A 22,554-nucleotide genomic window follows, 5' to 3' on the forward strand; every position below is an offset into this window, starting at 1 on the left:
TTCATTTATTTAGTTTTGGCTCCATATTCCAGCACTTTAAAGGTTTAAATGCAGACTGCTTTAATTAACAGTATTATCATATCTGATGAACTATTAAAAAAACGATAGCACTTTTTACACTTCGTTGCCCCATTTTAAGTAAATATTAATTTGACAAACAAAGTGAGACTTGTTCTGTTTAGTATATATAGTGAGGGGAAAAATTATGTGATCCCCTGCTGATTTTGTACGTTTGCCCACTGACAAAGAAATTATCAGTCTATCATTTTAATTGTATGTTTATTTGAACAGTGAGAGACAGAATAACAACAACAAAATCCAGAAAAACGCATGTTAAAAAAGTTATGAATTGATTTGCATTTTAGTGAGTGAAATAAGTATTTCATCCCCTCTCAATCCAAAGGTTTTCTGGCTCCCAGGTTTCTTTTATACAGGTAACGAGCTGAGATTAGGAGCACACTCTTAAAGGGAGTACTCCTAATCTCAGCTTGTTACCTGTATAAAAAACCCTGTCCACAGAATCAATCAGATTCCAAACTCTCCACCATGGCCATGACCAAAGAGCTGTCCAAGGATGTCAGGGACAAGATTGTAGACCTACACAAGGCTGGGATGGTGAGAAGGTGACAACAGTGCTATTATTCGCAAATGGAAGAAACACAAAGGAACTGTCAATCTCCCTCTGTCTGGGGCTCCATGAAATATCTCACATCATGGAGTTGCAATGATCATGAGAACGGTGAGGAATCAGCCCAGAACTACACGGGAGGATCTTGTCAATGATCTCAAGGCAGAAAACATTTGGTAACACACTACGCCATGAAGGTGAAATCCTGCAGCGCCATGAAGGTCTCCCTGAACAAGAAAGCACATGTACAGGCCCATCTGAAGCTTGCCAATGAACATCTGAATGATTCAGAGGAGAACTGGGTGAATGTTTTGTGGTCAGATGAGACCAAAATCGAGCTCTTTGGCATCAACTCGCCGTGTTTGGAGGAGGAGGAATGCTGCCTATGACCCCAAGAACACCATCCCCACCGTCAAACATGGAGGTGGAAACATTTTGCTTTGGGGGGGGGGGGGGGGGGTTCTAAGGGGACAGGACAACCTCACCGCATCAAAGGGACGATGGACGGGGCCATGTACGGTCAAATCTTGGGTGAGAACCTCCTTCCCTCAGCCAGGGCATTGAAAATGGGTCATGGATGGGTATTCCAGCATGACAATGACCCAAAACACACAGCCAAGGCAACAAAGGAGTGGCTCAAGAAGAAGCACATTAAGGTCCTGGAGTGGCCTAACCAGTGTCCAGGCCTTAAACCCATTGAACATTTGTGGAAGGAGCTGAAGTTTCGAGTTGCCAAACGTCAGCCTCGAAACCTTAATGACTTGGAGAAGATCTGCAAAGAGGAGTGGGACAAAATCCCTCCTGAGAAGTGTGCAAACCTGGTGGTCAACTACAAGAAACGTCTGACATCTGTGATTGCCAACAAGGGTTTTGCCACCAAGTACTAAGTCATGTTTTGCAGCGAGGTTGAATACTTATTTAAAATGCAAATCAATTTCTAACATTTTTGACAAGTGTTTTTTTTAGGATTTTCTTGTTATTCTGTCTCTCATTGTTCAAATAAACCTACAACTAAAATTCTAGACTGATCATTTCTTTGTCAGTGGGCAAACGTACAAAATCAGCAGGGGATCAAATCCTTTTTTTCACTGTATATATTTCTATACAATGTGGTTGGAAAGATACTGTGAAATTGTAAAAAATATGATAATTCCCCATTTATGTAAGAGTTGTTTCAAAAGACCTTCTGAAATGTAAGCATATTTTAGTGGATTAGGGTGATATGGCTGGGTTAATTGTGTTAATCAGAGTTCCAAACCACTTACAAATTTGTTGGATTCATTTGTATTTTGTTTTGATTGTCCAGGGTAAATCAATCTGCCTGTTAAAGTAATGGTTAAATCATGAATGTTTGGGGGACAGACTTAAAAATTCCTTTATTTTTACAATGTTCTTGACTTGTTTTTACAGATAAGCAAAAAAAGGAGAAACAGCACCAATAATATCATGTTATATCCATGGAGGTGAAAAAACATGTTTGCATGGTTTATATTTTTATATTTTAATTTGCTCCATGGCAGTGTGACCAATTCTGTTGAAAAGCCGGTTCAGCTGCAACTCAGTGGAGTTTTTTTTAATAAGAGACTTTGCTTGTGGGCGGTAACATTTAAAATGAAACCCAGCTCTGAATCAAAACATAGGCAGCAAGAATGTGTATGTTGTTTCACAAGAAAACAGCCTGTTCACAGAAACATCTGAAGCAGGACAACAGGATTAACCTAAGGCCAAACATATCATACTACAATAATTACATTTTAATGTAAGATGTTGTAGAAATAGATAAGCTCTGGCCATCGTCTAAAAATCCTGTATGGAGCTTTAACATGGTGTGGGTCAATTGTTCTGGGCGGGTATTATATGTATGCCTGTGTAAGTTTCTCATTGGTCAGGATTAACATCCCTGATATAGGGGGTTATGTACAAAAAGTTAACCTGACATGGTTGAACATTCCTTCGAATTCAAGCTGACAGTCTGCACTGTAATTTATGCATCAATGATTGGCATGATAATAATATGCGTTTCTTCCTTATGGAGTGCTGCTATATCCTTATTCACCTTTATTCCCTCTCACACATAATATATGATAGGCTTCTCAACACTAGATACACTGTTAAGGAACCCCATCTGGTTGATGATGGGCAGAAGGGGTGGCAGATGCTCCAAGGAGTAGGATCAGCCAGACACGTTCTTCAGGAAATGGTACTCTGTGCACAGAGAAGTTAACAGGTAGAGACGTTCTGGCGATAACTAACATCCCAGACTTTGAGATGACCCAAATGCAAAACAAACAAACTATAGTTTGGATTTTGGTTGTTTACATCAGCATTTTTATTAATAATCTAGCCTTGAAAACTGTTTGTCACAAAAGACAGCTGTATGTAATGTTTAGCTGAACAATCACAGGGCTCAAGAAATAAGCCCAAACCTAACATTTTTCACTAATCCCACATTAATAAACAAAGGCCCTAGTGTTGTGACGCCTGACACGTCTAAGAATGAATCAGACTGTTTCTGTGACAATCCAGAGTGATTTATTAGAGGTTAGCATCCAACCTAAAAGGTCAACCAGGCAGATCGGTCAATCGTTTCAAGGTGTCAAGCCTTCAGATTCTCTACTAAATCAAACTAAACACCACGACATTGCAGGCCTTAGATATAGCTGCTCAGGTGAGAGAAGAAGACTTGAATGTAATCTTTATGAATAAGGAATATTTATTTCCCATCGTACTGTGCCATATGCAGATCACAGCAGACTGAACGTTATTTAAATAAATCTGAATAATCACATGTAAATAGGATGTGGGATATTGTGTGTGTGTGTGTGTGTGTGTGAGCGCATGTTCGTGTGTGGTTTGTCAGCATTTGGTGACTGCATTACTTATACAAGTGACTCCCCCATTAAAGCTGTGCAACATTCCCTACCTGAGCACCAGACTGGACCTGCTGCTGACTCTACGAGAGCTGCCCATAAGCATGGAGGATCTGCAGCCGGTGAGTTGACTTTGGAACTGTCCCAATATCAGCATTAGCATACCAACACAAGCACACTGCTTAGCATGACTGGACAATGTTTGACATGCAATGTTGGATGGGCATTCTGAGCGGTAGACCATATGGAACGCAGTCAAAGTTAGCCTACTCAGAATTCAGCATCCAGAAACACCTGTTACATTATGCCCAAGCTTGTGTTCTCTCTCTGGTGTGAATTAACAACTCACTGTGACTGTTTTGTTTCTATTCAGGTAGAGCATTCAGAAATAAATTAGGGTAGACTATACTTGAGAACTTACAGTATTTCAAGCATCAGGTATGTGCTCAGGATAATGGATGGTATGTGTTTTGTTTGCCTTTCAGTGTTATCCCCTGTATGTTGATCTTTCCCCCACTCACAGTCACTTGCAGGGCTTTCTCATGATTATATGATTAAGAATTTCCTTTGTTGAAACTTTCTTCTGAAATTGTCATGCCTTAACTTATGTCAATTGTGCGTTATCAACATTTTGATTTGCATGAAAACCTTTTCCAGTCATGCAGTCTGAAAAGGTTATTATTGCAATTTAAAAAATATGTATTAAAGAAGAACAGAAATCAATTCTCCAATAAAGAATGTTCATCTTTATTCATCGTGGTTTTAACATGAAAGAAAATGACATCTGGAAAAGTTAGACATAAACAAAACCTTTCTCTTTAAAAGGATCTCAGCTCTTAGAGCAAAACTAAAGTATTTTGTTCCCCCTTTTCATTTGTTGATGGCTTGTTAAATTCCACTCATGAAAGACTTGCCTGAGAGGCACTTTTACATGCCCTTCTACATTTGTAAAAAGCTAATTCTTTTTTATCACCATATTCAACAAATAAATGTTCCACCTTAAACCATAATATAGTAAAAGCTAAATGTCTTCCACACATTGTGTAAAAACCTTTTTCATCCACCTGTCATAAAAACATACAGTCTGACATCTAATTGCAATTCAGAGACAGTAGCAAAGCGTTGATAACACATAATTAACATTTAAGGAAAGGAGTGTTTACTGCATACTGTCTGTCCTGTACTTCACCAGACTTCAGGCCCTAAAGATAGTTTGTTGTGATAGTTACCCCTGCCTGTGACACTTCATAATAAGAAGACATTTGTTAAGGGTTCGAAAAACCTTAACCTTAGGCTTAGAAATCCATTATTAACCATTCATCAAAACGTTTATTGCAGCGATCAAAAATGTGCAGTGTTTGCAACGTAGGGTGCACCTGGTCCTGTAAAATGGCTTTATATTCCTTGGCCACACCCTTACAGAAACCCCCCAACTGTAGGCTGTGGACAGTGTGGGATGAAGGCATCCTTTGGCTGTCTCCAAATGTAAACCTGTTTCTGTAGGAAACAGGGCAAAACATGACTCATCAGACTAACTTTTTGCCATTGCTCAGGGGTCCAGGTTTGGTGCTCCTTACACCAAGTTATGTTTCTTTTGCGTTGGATACAAGTGGTTTCCAAATGGCAGCCCTGCGATGAATTACTGCTTTGTGAAGCTCACAACATACAGTTTCTGTTGAAACTGGGTCACAGAGGTGGTGATTCATTTCTCTGGTAATTTTCGAGGTTGAGATTTTGAGGCATTGCTCAATATCCATTTAAGTGTCTGTCCATTTATGTCGGTCAGCTTCGACTTGTGACTACTGTTCCAAATCCAAATCAAATTTATTTATAAAGCCCTTTTTACATCAGCAGTTGTCACAAAGTGCTTTTACAAAATACCCTGCCTTAAACTCCAAGGAGCAAACAACGGTAGTGTTGAATTTCAGTGGCTAGGAAAAACTCCCTAAGAAGGCCAAAATTTAGGAAGAAACCTAGAGAGGACCCAGGCTCAGATGGGTGACCAGTACTCTTCAGGCTGTGCCCGGGTGAACATATTAAGACTACAAATTGTAATAATTAATAAATGATCCTCTTTGCTTATGCAATTTGTCAATTTTTAACATATGCTGTCAATGTTTTTGAGACTGTTTCCCTTGACACACTGATTTACTTTGCAGTTTCTGTGAATATTTGTCTTTTTTGTGCTCTTTAGAACTATTGTAGTTGCCTCATGTAGCACTGACCACTCAAATATAATTGCAAATTGTCATACCTTTTTTATAGCTGACACATATCCACCGATCAGCCATAACATTGTGACCACTGACAGGTGAAGTGAATAACACCGATAATCTCGTTATCATGGCACCTGTCATTGGGTGGGATATATTAGGCTGCAAGTGAACATGCGTAAGGATCTGAGCGACTTTGACAAGGTCCAAATTGTGATGGCTGGACGGCTGGGTCAGAGCATTGCCAAAACTGCAGCCCTTGTGGGGTGTTCCCGGTTTGCAGTGGTCAGTACCAAAAGTATCACAAGTGGTCCAAGGAAGGAAAGTGGTGAACTGGTGACAGAGTCATGGGCGACCAATGATGCACTTGGGGAGCGAAGGCGGGCCTGCGTGTTCCAATCCAAGAGACGAGCTACTGTAGCTCAAATAGCTAAAAAAGGTAATGCTGGTAATGATAGAAAGGTGTCAGAACACACTGTTCTGTCGCAGTTTGTTCTATATGAGGCTGCCTAGCCACAGACCAGTCAGGGTGCCCATGCTGACCCCTGTCCAAGCCAAAAGAACCCTTCAATGGGCACGTGAGCATCAGAACTGGGCCATGGAGCAATGGGAGAAGGTGGCCTGGTCTAATGAATCATGTTTCCTTTTTCATCACTTGGATGGCTGGGTATGTTGCTTACCTGGAGAACACCTGACACCAGGAAGGAGGGAAGCCGGCAAAGGGGGCAGTGTGATGCTTCGGGGGATTGTTCTGCTGGGAAACCTTGGGTCCTGCCATTCATGTGAATGTTACATTGACACGTACCACCTACGCACCTAAGCTTTGTTGCAGACCATGTGCACCCTTTCATGGCAATGGTATTCCCTGATGGCACTGGCACTCTTTCAGCAGGATAATATGCCCTGCCACAAAGCAAAAATGGTTCAGGAATGGTTTGAGGAACACAACGAGTTCAAGGTGTTGACTTGGCCTCCAAATTCCCAAGATCTCGATCCTATCAAACATCTGTGGGATGTGCTGGACAAAGTCCGATCCATCGGGGCCCCACCTCGCATCTTACAGGACATAAAGGATCTGCAGCTAACTTCTTGGTGTCAGATACCACAGCACACCTTCAGAGGTCTAGTGAAGTCCATGCCTTGACGGGTCAGGGCTGTTTTAGCGGCAAAAGGTGGACCTACACAATGTTAGGCAGGTGGTCATAATGTTATGGCTGATCGGTGTATACTGCCAAGCAACATACACTCACCTAAAGGATTATTAGGAACACCTGTTCAATTTCTCAATAATGCAATTATCTAAACCACCAATCATGGCAGTTGCTTCAATGCATTTATGGGTGTGGTCCTGGTCAAGACAATCTCCTGAACTCCAAACTGAATGTCAGAATGGGAAAGAAAGGTGATTTAAGCAATTTTGAGCGTGGCATGGTTGTTGGTGCCAGACGGGTCGGTCTGAGTATTTCACAATCTGCTCAGTTACTGGGATTTTCACGCACAACCATTTCTAGGGTTTACAAAGAATGGTGTGAAAAGGGAAAAACATCCAGTATGCGGCAGTCCTGTGGGCGAAAATACCTTGTTGATGCTAGAGTTCAGAGGAGAATGGGCCGACTGATTCAAGCTGATAGAAGAGCAACTTTGACTGAAATAACCACGCGTTACAACCGAGGTATGCAGTAAAGCATTTGTGAAGCCACAACACGCACAACCTTGAGGCGGATGGGCTACAACAGCAGAAGACCCCGCCGGGTACCACTAATCTCCACTAAAAATAGGAAAAAGAGGCTACAATTTGCACGAGCTCACCAAAATTGGACAGTTGAAGACTGGAAGAATGTTGCCTGGTCTGATGAGTCTCGATTTCTGTTGAGACATTCAGATGGTAGAGTCAGAATCTGGCGTAAACAGAATGAGAACATAGATCCATCATGCCTTGTTACCACTGTGCAGGCTGGTGGTGGGATGTTTTCTTAGCACACTTTAGGCCCCTTAGTGCCAATTGGGCATCGTTTAAATGCCACGGCCTACCTGAGCATTGTTTCTGACCATGTCCATCCCTTTATGACCACCATGTACCCATCCTCTGATGGCTACTTCCAGCAGGATAATGCACCATGTCACAAAGCTCAAATCATTTCAAATTGGTTTCTTGAACATGACAATGAGTTCACTGTACTGAAATGGCCCCCACAGTCACCAGATCTCAACCCAATAGAGCATCTTTGGGGTGTGGTGGAACGGGAGCTTCATGCCCTGGGATGTGCAACCCACAAATCTCCATCAACTGCAAGATGCTATCCTATCAATATGGGCCAACATTTCTAAAGAATGCTTTCAGCACCTTGTTGAATCAATGCCATGTAGAATTAAGGCATTTCTGAAGGCGAAAGGGGGTCAAACACAGTATTAGTATGGTGTTCCTAATAATCCTTTAGGTGAGTGTATATATTGTCAGTCAAGCTAAGGCAACCACTGCATTGGTGTTTTTAACTGTGAATTTGTTTCTTTGAAGTAACAATCCTTTTCTGAATGATGTTTCCATTATTCCAGGAGGTGCACGGTCCTCTTTTGGCTGTACTGGGTGGAGATGAGTACACAGCCTTTTTATCAGGTTTAAATCAATAAACTTAATTTTATTAAGAGCTTTTTACTTCAGTAGTTGTCACAAAATGCTTATATACTCTAGATACCCAGCCTAAAACATAGAACAAGCAAATAATCAGCAGTGAGATATTGAAATACAGTGGCTAGGAAAAACTGAGTATTAAAGGTAGGTAATCAGCAAGAAACCTAGAAAGTGTAGGGGGTGGGCAGTCCTCTTCTGGTTGTGCCGGGTTAAGTACATTGCCTTTTTTTTTTACCTTGCCCATTCATCAATGTATTTGCACATTTAGATGACCAGCAGGTCAAAAAATCCGTTTGGGAACCAGTGGAGCGGGAGTCATCAGAGAGATTGTTCCTTGAAATATTCAAATGTTCAGATGGCCAGTGGGAAAGAGATACCCACAACTCTGGAGAAAATGTAAATGTCAGTTGGCTTTCACAACCAAGAGTTCAAAAATAATCACAGTCATTAAAGAGGGTGAAAAAAGCCACATTCTCACAAGACAATGTAAATGTCAGTTGGTTTTTCATAGGTGAATGTTGAGAGGTCAAGACAAAAATAGCAAAGCGATCAGTTGAGCTGTTGGCAACAATAGTAGGATTCAGAATGTGTATTAATCTAAAAGGGGGGACGTGCTGTTTTTTATGTATCTGATATTTATGTACCCTCAAATTAAGTGCACAGTATGCACATAGTCAACCCCACTGTCATTGTATAATTAGTCATTCAATGTACAGGAATAATGAGCTAAAAAAATCTCCATTTGTAGAGATTCTGTAGATAATTTGTTGAAAGTTTGTTGAACGTACTACTATCTCTAGATAATGAACCTCTTGGTAAGGTTAGGGTTATGTTTAGACGTTTTAGGGTAAGGGTAAAGGTTTGTATTAAGGTCACAATTAGGGTAATGTTTCAAAGAAGTTTATGGGTAAGGGTTAAGGTTTGGACAAAGGTTAAGTTTAGGGTATGGGTTTGTACGTTGTTAAAATGATAGTAGATAATCTGTGGAGCATGTACAGACACTTTTGGGAGTCCCAAAATAGTGTTAAATGTTTTTTCTCTCTAAATGTTTTGAGTAATCTGGAATTGAACATAGGCTGAACGTTTTTTAGGCCTAAATCCTTCCGATTTAAAACAATTGGATCTGATTCCACATATTTTTATGTTTACTGTCATGGTCGAGAGGCAGGACTTGAGGCGCAGAGCTGTAGAGGAACCTTTTATGTTTTTCTTGGCATAACTGAACAGAAAACAACAAAAGGTGAGGCAGACCGCAAACTGAAGCATGCACCACAAACACAACTTCCCCTGTCGCACTCCTCCCAGGGTGTTGCTGTAAACAAGAATTGGTTTTAATCAACTTTCCTGGTTAAATAATGTCAAAAATTCTAATGCTAGGGTAGTTTATTTAAACATTAATTAACTAAATGAATTAATTAACTGACAAATTGGTGTTTTGAATAACAAAGTTATGGTCATTTTGTACCAAAGCAGTCCCCAAAGGAAGGACTCCATGATTTGTCATTCCTGAGATGAAACAGCCTGCTTGTCTATCAGAACAGAACACAATCTATGCCATAAACAAGGAGAGGGCCTGGTGCTTCTTCTTCTATGTCCATGAGCAGTGTAAGTCTTTGGGATTCTCTAAAATGGCAGACTTTTTAAGCCGGAAACATTAAGGAGGATTTGGCTACCATCTGACAGGCAGGGCGTAAGGGCGGAAAATGGAGAACTCACCGCCCTGGGGGGGAAGTATACTTCTCCACACTGAAGATGCGCTTGGTGTTTTATCAACACCATTGGTAGAATTATGAATTTTAGTCAGCTTTGTAGGATCTTCTTTATTCATATACAGTGTTGACTGTTAAGCCATGGCTATTTGTGGATTTAGAGAGATAAAGGAGTTAACAAAATAGGGAAAACCACTAATGAGATTTCTACTAAGAAAGACTTACTTCTGATCCATAAAAAGTGTGTTGCTATGAGTGTTGGGTGAGGTTGCCCACTTTAATACCTGATTTACATACTCAGCTAGGGGCCTGTTTACATTGAGAGAGAATAAAACCTTAGACACATCTTAGTTTGCATAATCAGTAGAATTCACACCGGCAAATTGAGCGATATATGCGCACGCACTGCACACAATAGTGTTCACACTTCCAAAACTCTGGAGGGGCTCTATCAAAAATGGGGCAAATGTCAGAAGGTGGCGCCTCAAGCTATCGATATAAGCAATTTTACAAAACAAAACAATGTAATGTCTCGAGTCTTATTCAATATGTCTCGGAAAATGTAACGTAATTTCTTGTTTCTTGTTCTGTTAAATTCTTTCAAACGTGAGCATAAGGTACTGGTTTTACCGACATGGGTGGGGTGGTGTTGGTGGGTGTTTGTGGGGAGTTCAGAGGGCTGCTCTGTCTTCCCTCCACCTGTCCTTCTTTCCTTCCTCCTTATTTTACTTGCAAACCTGGAAATTCTGTCTTGTTATATAGATATAATGTCTGTCTTGAGATATAATATCCATCCCATTTTCCTATTTTGGTGACATGCTATTAATATTGGGCAGAGTGCAGCTTGTTTCTTAGAATTGTTCTGGATATAACTTACAATTGCCTAAATTAATACTGTGTAGTTAGAATGATAGCATATGATATATAATGATAACTGCAATGAAATGAAATGAAATAATTCGTTTTGGAATGTAACAAAAACACATTTACTTGAATGTGGAGGTCCATCGTATAAGCCAAAGTAATTATATCTCAGTAGTGTTCTCATCTTTCTAGTCTGACTGACAATTTACTTCAATATCGAAAATAATTTCACCTGGGTTTAAGCTACTCAACCCTCAAAAGCCCTTCAAAAGGTTTACGGAAAAGTTGATTACTTTGGTAATTTATTGGAAACTATGGCAATCTATGGTAAAATGTGTAAATAATTATTCAATAGTAAATGTAAAGTAAACATTTCATATGTCTGTGGCCACGAGTTTAGTGTGGATGTATCATATGGTTCAAGATTAAATAACCTAATTAATGAAAGGAGCATTTAATTAAATATGGCATTACTTAATCTAATTCCATGAAACCTTCCCCTACATTTTTCAATCACCTCTCTGTACCTTCAGCAGCAAAAGCTGGGCAAAGTCACTCAATACAGCACTGACCCAGGGCAGAAATGGTGGCTGCTAATTCATTAAAGCTTGTTCATCATGATGAAGAAAGTTACAATAGTACTGTACTATCCATCCATCCATCTTCTTCCGCTTATCCGGGGCCGGGTCGCGGGGGCAGCAGTCTAAGCAGGGATGCCCAGACTTCCCTCTCACCAGACACTTCCTCTAGCTCTTCCGGGGGGACACCGAGGCGTTCCCAGGCCAGCCGGGAGACATAGTCCCTCCAGCGTGTCCTAGGTCCTCCCCGGGGTCTCCTCCCGGTGGGACGGGACCGGAACACCTTCCCAGGAAGGCGTTCCGGAGGCATCCGAAACAGATGCCCAAGCCACCTCAGCTGACCCCTCTCGATGTGGAGGAGCAGCGGCTCTACTCCGAGCTCCTCCCGGGTGACCGAGCTTCTCACCCTATCTCTAAGGGATCGCCCGGCCACCCTGCGGAGAAAGCTCATTTTGGCCGCCTGTATCCGGGATCTTGTCCTTTCGGTCATGACCCAAAGCTCATGACCATAGGTGAGAGTAGGAACGTAGATTGACTGGTAAATCGAGAGCTTCACCTTGCGGCTCAGCTCTTTCTTCACCACGACAGACTGATACATCGACTGCATTACTGCAGAAGCTGCACCGATCCGTCTGTCAATCTCCCGTTCCATCCTTCCCTCACTCGTGAACAGGACCCCTAGATACTTAAACTCCTCCACTTGAGGCAGGCACTCTCCACCAACCTGAAGTGGGCAAGCCACCCTTTTCCGACTGAGGACCATGGCCTTGGATTTGGAGGTACTGATTTTCATCCCCACCGCTTCACACTCGGCTGCAAACCGTCCCAGTGCATGCTGAAGGTCCTGGTTAGAAGGGGCCAACACGACAACATCATCTGCAAAGAGCAGAGACGAAATTGTGTGGTCCCCAAACCTGACACCCTCCGGCCCCTGGCTGCGCCTAGAAATTCTGTCCATAAAAATAAAAAGTATTGTTCTATAATTGTGATTAGCTTCTCTCTCATTTTAAGTGGCTGGCTTCAGCTTAGAGATGTATAATGGACAAGAGTTCTGTATATTTATCAATCGTCCTAAATACTGCTTCTTTAAGAAAGAAAAAAAATACATTTAAGAAAACCAATGTAAAATTGTACAAACAAGACCTCTTCAGCAAAACATCCAAAAACAATTACAGATTTCTTGACCTATTCGGTTATTCAGAGGAGATTTGTATTGGTTGCTAGGTAACATGCTGAGATTCAAGGAAACCAAATTAAAATGTAATATTGACAATTCATTTACTCAGCAGGTCAAGCCCAAGTAATTCCATGATCACGTCCACCAAGACCGAGTTGGAATGGTTGATGTGTTAGACATACATCTGCTGTGAACAATAGCCTGCATACGCTATGAAATTACAATGACTTGTCGTGGACTGCCGTTTTTGTCTTCCAGCTGATTAACCAGAAGATCAGGATGTGCACGCAGTTGTACGGCTCAAAATTGTTTGTCTCTGTGCTTGAGCACATGCTGGCCATCGGCAATTATCTCAACGAGAACGCAGGGAAAGGAAAGGCCAGAGGATTCCGCCTCTCCACCTTAACTAAAGTAGGTGCTCCTCTGCTGTTTGTCTGACTCGTGTTGGAGTGTCTAGTACTAGGCTAATGAGTATTCTCACTGATGTACATTGAGGTGTCTCCCTCCTCCTCTTGGTGCAATATTGTGTATCGCTCCTACTGTCCCTCCTCTAACTGTTCGGATGAATCCAACTCAGCGGGGTCCTTCCTAATGAGTGTGTGTGGGTCTGACATACAGATTGTTTCACTGCCTGGCCATCAAGTGGAAGTTCTGATTCTGGGAGGTGTAATAAGAGAGCCTGTTCCACTCCAGAAGTCTCTTCCCACTAGACAAAGACCCCCCTCCTTAAATCAATGGCAGGATCAGGATGATAATATACTTCTGTAACTGAACTTTAGAGAAAGCAATAAAGGTTGTGTTTTTATCTTAAGTTGATGATCAATGGAGGACACCCTGAACCACAAATTGATAAACAACTTAAACTAGAAAAGACTATGGAATAAGTCCCAATAAAGGATTAGAGGTCTCTTTTGCAATTCAATTAAAATATAAATCACAAGCATTTGCTAGTATTTTAGAAAGATCATAACATTTTTATCAGAGGTATAAAAGATAACGTTTCTTTTTGTTTAACCTCTTAAAATCCAAAATGGCGTCCATAACAATCTATTAACAATTTACATTTATTTAAAAAACGTGTTTAGCTCATATCTGGTACCATTTGAAAGCTTAGGATGTCTACTTTCTGGATATATGCATCACTTTGGCATTTGTTTTACACTAAGTAACCAAATCCAGGCGGAAATTCCCCAAAAATAGCAAGGATTGTAAAAAGTTAAACTACTTTCCTACATTAACAGAACACTTACCACTCCAGTTGTTTTTGTGTTATAACTGTGCTTTCAATAATTAATTAACAGAAAGAGTTTAGAATGATCTTTATTGCGGTGGTTAAAAACAACTTTTATACTTCCAGTAACCTTAAAAATACATTTATTTTTCCCCCTTAATTTGCTATTTGTACCAAGCTGACATATGGTATTGTTTTAAGATGGAGATACTATGGATCATTTAGCAATTTTATGTAGTTTTATTATAAAAACTAATTACACTGAAATTGTCTTTAAAAATTGTCTTGCATTAATAACCTGAAATATATGAATTGAGAACCTGAAACATACTAAACAGAATTTTTTATCTAACATAAAGGAAGCACCAACCCACTGCTTCATACAATATAATAGAAATGATTCCTGAAGTTGTCACACAAGTAATCAGAAGGGTAGAGTCATGTATAACTTAAAAAGTAGAACCTGCACGTGCATATGTAATCTGAAACAGACATATAAAGCGCTGTTCACAGTCTTTGTTTTCAACCTAGTCACTTATTTAGCATCATGTTTTAAATTACATCTTGTGAACAACCCAAATACCAAAATATTGCACTACTAGAAAGAACTTTAATTTGAACTTTAATGTCCAGTGCAACCATTTCAAAGTTATTTGAGTTCTGGGTCCTAAATAAAAGCATTCATTTTTTTTGTACTATTTAAAGATCTAAAAATAATTTCTGTAATTCTTGAAAATCAGATTGTGAGGTTTTGTTTACGGAAATTGAGCAGTACTCTTATCTGTATGAAATAAATTGGTCACAGGATTTCAAATGTCATCAGTAATGTAAAATGTGAGCAATAGTTGGCTAAAACAATTGAAAAAGGGTTTTCTAATGATCAGTTAGCTTTTTTAAATGATAAACATATTAGTAAGCACAACGTGAGTGATGGTTGCTGATAATGGCCATCTGTATGCTTATGTAGATATTCCATTGAAAATCAACCATTTCCAGCTACAATGGTCATTTCCAAAATCTGCCTACATTGTATTTCAGGTAATTTATATGCAATTGTAATGGACAAAAAACAGGACATTACTAAGTGACCCCAACATTTTGAACGGTAGTGTACATTTAAAACCAGAAAAGAGCATAGATGTACATTTAGTAATGCTTCTAAAATCTTAGCTAGATAAGCTAGTTTTCCCAACCTTATGAAGGAGGAGCACATGAGCAGCTTTTCACAGTGCAGGATTATTCTCCTGAGACTAATGTTTAATTTAAAGTATAGATTATAGAGCCTGTGATAACCAGACCAGGGTCAAACGTGTTGTCCCCTGTGGATTTCCATGTGTATGTATTGCTAGCAAGGCATCAGTGACTCCAACTATGAGATGCTGAAAACAAAACCTTGGCTTTTTCTTTTAACTATCGTATTATAGGTTAAAAATCTGTATTTAACCCCAAAGAGTAAGCAGGCGCTTTCTAAAAGACACCCTGCTGAGATAAAGTGGTGATTAGCATTTTTATAAGGACTCAAATTAATTAATTAGGGCAGAGAGAAAGGAAATGCAAGATTTTTTGGAAGAGTTCCCTATGCAGTCAGTGTTTACACAGTAGTCCAACACTGCTTATCTGATTTGATTCCTCAGCTTAAATGACTGCCGATCTGGGCCTCTGTCTGTGTTTCTTGCTTTTGACCATGCAACATTAAGTTTGTGTATATTACTTAAACCTGGGTTTTCATCAGCGCTGAAATCAGAAGTAAACCAGGGCCTTCATCAGTTTTTCACCCTCAGCATCTGAAAAGGGAAAAAGGAAGCTCCTTGAAAGTACTGTATTTCTGATTCTCTCCAAATCCTCACGGATGTTTTCAACAACGCGCAGGGTGGTGTGCCAGCATGACCTCGCATCTCCTCAGTCATTTTCTGATGGTGTCTGTCTAGACCAAAACCGTGTTTTCTCTATCTTATTCATAATAAACTATTTTTATAATGTAGTTTCGCATCACCTTCCAATGTCCCTCCACACCCCATAGCTTTCCCAGCTTCGTGGGTCAGACAGGAAGTTCACCTTGATGCATGCCCTTGTGGAGCAGATCATGTTGCATGAACCCAGCTTGGCCACTTTTCCCCAAGAGTTGGCGGAATTCGAAACTGTCCCTGGAGGTAAGTAATCAAGATTTTGGTCAGAGACCTGAAAATCTGCACTGTAGGTTTCAATTGTGGCAGTTTAGGTAAATTATTTTTGGTGTTTCTGTCTGTCTGGTCAGCTTCCATTAAAGGGCTCTCTGCTGAAGTGGATGGTGAGTCTATCAAGTTTCTTATTGTGTTCAATAATGTATCTGTAAAAGCAAGAGTGGTCTTTACGGGGCTGAGATCTAATGGTACAGTGAGAACAGCGACTGTGTTTTTTGTGCACCCATGTTTCCATTCATCCAAATTTCTGTCGTAATAAGGAATTTAGGCTTTCCATGAGTTGCCTAGCTCTTGATTATGATCCATTTAGAAAGTAGGGTTCTAACATTCGTATGAATGCACCCAAGACCTTTCCATGGTTTTAAGTCAGGGTATCAAGGCTAGGAAAATTCCATTCATGCTGAAAATATCTGGCCTTTCCCAGAAAGAGCCACAGTTGTCTAAAGATACAGCACCGCATGGATTGAACCTAGATGGTGGTGGATTTCTGAGCACTGTGATGTAGTGCCTTAGGTTGCTATGCCACCCAGGATGGAAAGCCTATAATATATCACCTACATGCCATGTCAACTACTATAGGTTTATCTGAAATCTTACCAGAAACCTTGTTCTTTTTATTTTTTGGCCTAATTGCATTTTCTCTCCATTCTTTAAACATGCTTGCTCTGTGAGAGACGCAGGGACCAATGTCAACTAGATTTTAAGTAATTTCCATCGATTTATCACAGTATTCTGGTGAACTAGGATATATTTAGCCTCTTAAAAAGTAGGCTAATGACAAAACAGAAGCTGCATGTAAGCCTATTTAATTATCATCAAACATTTTCCTCTGACCAACTCTTTCTGTTCAAGCCAAACCGTGCCCACCTGTTACAATATAATGATATTTCTTATTTGTTTTTTGCTCTTCAAATAATTTGAAATTATAATAATAGTGCTATATTTCAATAGTTTATTATTATAATTACTTTTATAAAAAATAATGACTTTTGGCAGAAGACAAACAATGGACATGAGTGCAGATCAGCCATTTGATTCAGGCAGGAGAAGGGAGAAAAAAGGAATTTAAAATAGAGGTTTGTTTCAGCGATCACATATGATGGATGATGACCACACTGTCTCCCTCCAGTTCTCAAGAATGAGTTGCAGAAGGTCATTCAGTACAGGAAAACATACAAGAGAAGAAACCAAGGCGATCGACACCAAAGGTTTTCCAAAGACCTTAAAGTAAGGAAGCAATTTTTTAAAAGATTATTCAAATGGGTCTTGTCTCAATTTTCAGTTAATATACAGAAAGACTTATTGAATATTCCTTCAAATACATGTAAAACTTTGACACACTGAATAAATATATATACCTTTTCCCATGTGAGTAGAAAAAAGTTTTCACCTCGAGTCTGAATGATAGCTTGAAATGTGATTGAAACCATCATGTGAAAATCTCACACATGTGAAATTGCACTTTGATATATTTGGTTAGAATAATCATAAATTATTTCTGATTTCTGAGCCAAATGTTCCATTCCCATTGCAGTCCTCCATGGTGTTGGGTTGTTATAGAGTATGTATATACTTGCTGCCAGTAGTGAGAAGCCTTTTAAATGTAACTGCTGACCGTTTACACCTCTGTCCAGGTGACCGATCAAAGAGTCCCAGTGAAAAGAGAAGCTAGCTCTCTGTTTCTAACTGATGTGCATTCTGTTTTCTGGTTCGGACTTGTTACGTGGTTCAAAATGTAGAAAGAATAGGTTTAATTAAACAGGGTTGAATACTCATAGGTCATTTTGAGCTATAGTTTCATTGTTTTGAAAGAGGGTTCTGTTTTACCCTTTACATGAGTGTAGCTAAGTCAAGTACAGTAGCTAGATTTAATGATGACCAAAAAGATACAAAGCAAGGAACTTAAATAGGAACAGTGATGAGGAACACAGGTGAGGGCAATAGCAAAAAACAGGTGTTCATGATCCAAATGAAGAGAAGAGAAGGTGTTGGATCTCACTAGCATGGCAGGTGTTCTGATATTAGATTTATATCAAATAATGAAAAAGCTTAGCAGTATCTCCTCACCAGTCACTTTTCTCCCTCTCACTCCAGATGGCAATTGAGAAGTACAGCACAGATCTCTCCCTGCTGACAAAGAGGTGTGAGGAGATGATGAAACTCTACAGTGACATATTGGTAATCCCTGAGTTATTCTTTTAATATGCCTCAGAGATAGATGGTTACTTCACTCCTAAAATATCAAGATGAGCCTTTTTCCGATTGTTTCTTAGCTTATCTCTCTCCCCTTTGGAGAATGGTGGAGAGGGGATTGAGTATATTTCAGATAAATCATTTTTCAAGGTAAGTTCTACACTGTTAGAATTATTTTCATCCTAAAGTTTAAACTTTAAGGAGGGAAAGGATTCTACTAAAACACATTTTGGACACACGTTTTTTGGTAAGGAAAACCTTAAACATCTTATGAATGGTTTTAGGGAGAAATATGTGAAAAGGATCGGGTTCATGTAAACGACGGACAGGGTTTTGAACCGACTGCCTCGTCTCTGCACACTCCTAGTAGTAGGTTGTGTGCCTGCAAATTCAGTCTTGGTTCTTGGTTCCTGAGAATGGGCTATTATATACTGGACGTATAAACCGGAAAATAAGTCCTGGTTGACTTATCACTGTCATGAAATGTAGAATCGCTTGGGGAGACGTGCATCACAGAAAACATCTCAAACCTCTTCTGAAGCTCCTTGCTGCAATCGGCCAAGGCCATAAATGTGATTTGGACATCCTGAAAATGGGAGGAGAGTAGAAAAGGGAGAATACAGATTGAAGTATAGAATTCTGCTGTATTCGACAAAAGTGTTTGGTAAGTACTACACTAAAATGCGTAGTACTCTGCAGTATTCTTGATTTTCTCTCAGACAGACAGTACCAATCACAATGTGTCACTTGATCCAGATTTGCTTTACCGAATTGACCAAATATATGCAATGCGATATTCACCAACTTTTGTTGTGGAATCATACATATTTCCTTATATATCCATTTGTCATGTTTGGCATAGGCCTACTGTATGTACTGTGTGTTCCCAGTTGGAACAAAGCAAAACCCAAATAGAACATGTATTTTCAAAGAAAGTAATGCATTTTCCAACCTCCCCCATTTCCAGGAACATAATCCATCATCCCAGTCCACCTGACTTTGCTGGGTTCTGTGTGACAGTTGTGAGTCTTGACAGGGTGAAGGGTGAGCCTAAGGCTTGCCAGAAAATTGTGTTATAGTGGGTCCCACAGTAAAATACCTGCACCTCAAACTTTATGCCACACACCTTTTCACTCGCATATATACACACACACACACACACACACACACACACACACACACACACACACACACACACACACACACACACACAGACACAGACACAGACACACACACCAATAATGGTGTTCTGCAGCAGGGAAAGAGAGACAGAGACAGAGAGAGAGAGAGAGAGGTACATTGAGGAAGAGAGGAGAGCAGAGACTGACCCTCACACAGCTTACAGTGGATAAAAAAGTCTACACACCCCGGTTAAAATGCCAGGTTTTTGTGATGTAAAAGAATGAGAGAAAGATAAATCATGTCAGAACATTTTCCACTTTTAATATTACCTATTATGTGAACAATTCAATTGAATAACAAACTGAAATCTTGGAGGAGGAAACATTTAAAAAAAAAAACTTACAATAACCTGGTTGCATAAGTGTGCTCTTATAACTGGGGATGTGGCTGTGTTCAGAATTAACCAATCACATTGAACCTCATGTTAAATAGAAGTCATTACACACCTGCCATCATTTAAAGTGACTCTGATTAATCACAAATAAAGTTAAACTGTTCTAGTAGGATTTTCCTGACATTTTCTTAGTTGCGTCTCAGAACAAAAGCCATGGTACCCAGAGAGCTTCCAAAGCATCAGAGGGATCTCATTGTTGAAAGATATCAGCCAGAAGGGTACAAAATATTTTCCAAAGCATTAGATATACCACGGAACACAATGAAGACAGTCATCATCAAGTGGAGAAAATATGGCACAACAGAGACATTACCAAGAACTGGACGTCCCTCCAAAATTGATGAAAAGACGAGAAGAAAACTGGTCAGGGAGTCTTCCAAGTGGTCTACAGCAACATAAAAGGAACTGCAGGAATTTCTGATAAGTACTGGCTGTGTGTTACATGTGACAACAATCTCCCGTATTCTTCATATGAATGGGCTATGAGGTAGGGTGGCAAGATGGAAGCCTTTTCTTACAAAGAAAAACATCCAAGCCCGGCTGAAGTTTGCAAAAACAAACATCCAGTCTCCCAAAAGAATGTGGGAAAATGTGTTAAGGTCTGATGAAACCAAGGTTGAACTTTTTGGCCATAATTCCAAAAGGTATATTTGGCGCAAAGACAACACTGCACATCACCCAAAGAACACCATACCCACACTGAAACATGGTGGTGGGAGCATCATGCTTTGGGGCTTTTTTTCTTTAGCTGGAACCGGGGCCTTAGTCAGAGTGGAGGGGATTATGAACAGTTCCAAATACCAGGCACAAAAATTTTTTTGGGCACAAACCTTCAGGCGTCCGTTAGAAAGCTGAAGATGAAGTTCACCTTTCAGCACGACAACGACCCAAAGCACACATCCAAATCCACAAAAGCATGGCTTCACCAGAAGAAGATTAAGGTTTTGGAATGGCCCAGCCAGACCCCAGACCTGAATCCAACTGAACATCTGTGGTGTGATTTGAAGAGGGCTGTGCACAGGAGATCTGACAGATTTGGAGTGCTTTTGCAAAGAAGAGTGGGCAAATATTGCCACATCAAGATGTGCCATGCTAATAGAATCCTGCCCAAAAAGACTGAGCGCTGTAATAAAATCAAAGGTGTTTTAACCAAGTATTAGTTTAAGGGTGTGCACACTTATGCAACCAGGTTATTTAGTAATTTTTTATTTTTCCCACTCGAAGATATCAGTTTGTTTTTCAATTGAATTTTTCACGTTATAGGTCACATTTAAGGTGAAAAAAGTTCTGACGTGATTTATCTTTGGCTCATTCTTTTACAACACAAAAACCTGGCATTTTAACAGTGGTGTGTAGATTTTTATATCCACTGTATATCTGTGACATTATCAGAACTGTCCCTATGCTCCCCAGGGGAACAGAACTGCTGCAGTCAGATGGGGAGGCAATGGTAATTGCCTAAACTGTACTGTTAAAAACCTATACTACATGGTTTGAAGCCTTTACTTTATGGTTATAAGTGTATACCCAGCGGTTAAATGCCTATAAATCTAAAGAATATCCATAAGTCTCGCTGTGTTGTTGCTTTAGCCTCTCTGTTGAGTGGCATGTTTTAATGACATACTCATTGTATTGGTTTGTGATCGTGAAGAGAAAATACCTTAGACATGTATTTATGCCATGGCCACCACTTTATCTCATTTAAGATATTTAAGTCTAGTAATTGGTTCCATGCTCAGGCAGTTTATCAGCTTATTATTACAAATGGAGTTAGCAATGAACTGGAGGTACATTATGCATCCAAACCAAGCCAGGAACAACTGTGTTAACCCCAGGAATTAGACAAAGGGTTATTAACTGTGGGTTGCCATGTTAAAGATTATGACCTCTGAAAGAATGAGAGCAGATGAAGGGCTTGACTCAAAAATAAAACTCTGTATTATTTGTCTTTTTCCTCAAAGGTAAAATTTGGGGAGCCAAAAGATCAAGATTCACAGGAGCTGTTCGGCTTTGTGTGCCAGTTCATCAACAACTTCAAGAAGGCACATTGTGAAATCAGATAACAATTTGCTCTTTGAGTTACTATGTATGAATCATGAGATATTGCAATTCCAGTTTATTGTTGTTTACTTTGTAACATACATACAGTTTATGTTAAATTCTATTGAGGGCTTCCTAGAAATCGCATTGATCGGTGATCAATCTTCAGATCCCCGAAAAGAAACATTTACGTAATTTGCAAATCCTCTTTCCCAGGGCAATTTACAGTATTTATTGAGTACATGCATTTTTATACTGGAAAGTCACGGTCATTATTATAATGATTGTAATTTGGGTGCACTGAGATGCCGCACAATCTGTGGTCTTTCAGGAGTCCAAAAACCTGGCTTTCTAACGGAATAAATAGCTGTTGTTTCTGCTCACAGCTGTGTCTAATACGTCTAATATGTCTAATACTATGTGTAGGCAGATATATTTGACATTAAAACATTTTTGGTTTTCCCGAGACCCTGTTTAAATTTTTTGTCCTTTTGAGTGTGTAATGATGAAATTAAAACAATTCTTTATATTTGCCACATTACACTAACTGTTGATGATTCCTTGTTTACAAATTGTCTGACGTGGATCGGACATCTTTACTGAGTTGATGTCACGGTGGTGGGGGGGAATGCCAATGCCTGTGCGACCCCCAGCTGTCTGAGGGCA

The 22,554-nt window shown here is 39.9% G+C and overlaps 1 protein-coding gene across 3 annotated transcripts in view; it reads left to right on the plus strand.

Annotated features, from left to right (window-relative positions):
• Nucleotides 1-22,344, plus strand: part of LOC105013672 (formin-E) — a 44,914-nt gene extending 22,570 nt beyond the window's left edge. For 2 of the 3 annotated variants that reach the window (XM_020051499.2, XM_020051500.2), the window contains exons 11-17: nucleotides 3,534-3,620; nucleotides 12,927-13,079; nucleotides 15,920-16,049; nucleotides 16,154-16,186; nucleotides 17,209-17,306; nucleotides 18,174-18,257; nucleotides 21,810-22,344. In XM_020051499.2, the coding sequence (XP_019907058.1) occupies nucleotides 3,534-3,620; nucleotides 12,927-13,079; nucleotides 15,920-16,049; nucleotides 16,154-16,186; nucleotides 17,209-17,306; nucleotides 18,174-18,257; nucleotides 21,810-21,911 (687 nt within the window). In that variant the 3' untranslated portion in view covers nucleotides 21,912-22,344. The remainder of the gene's footprint in view (nucleotides 1-3,533; nucleotides 3,621-12,926; nucleotides 13,080-15,919; nucleotides 16,050-16,153; nucleotides 16,187-17,208; nucleotides 17,307-18,173; nucleotides 18,258-21,809) is intronic. The other variant, XM_020051501.2, reaches the window with a different exon arrangement.
• Nucleotides 22,345-22,554: the final 210 nt, after the last annotated feature.

The sequence above is a fragment of the Esox lucius genome, chromosome 12 (assembly GCF_011004845.1).
Source record: "Esox lucius isolate fEsoLuc1 chromosome 12, fEsoLuc1.pri, whole genome shotgun sequence".
NCBI lineage: Eukaryota > Metazoa > Chordata > Actinopteri > Esociformes > Esocidae > Esox > Esox lucius.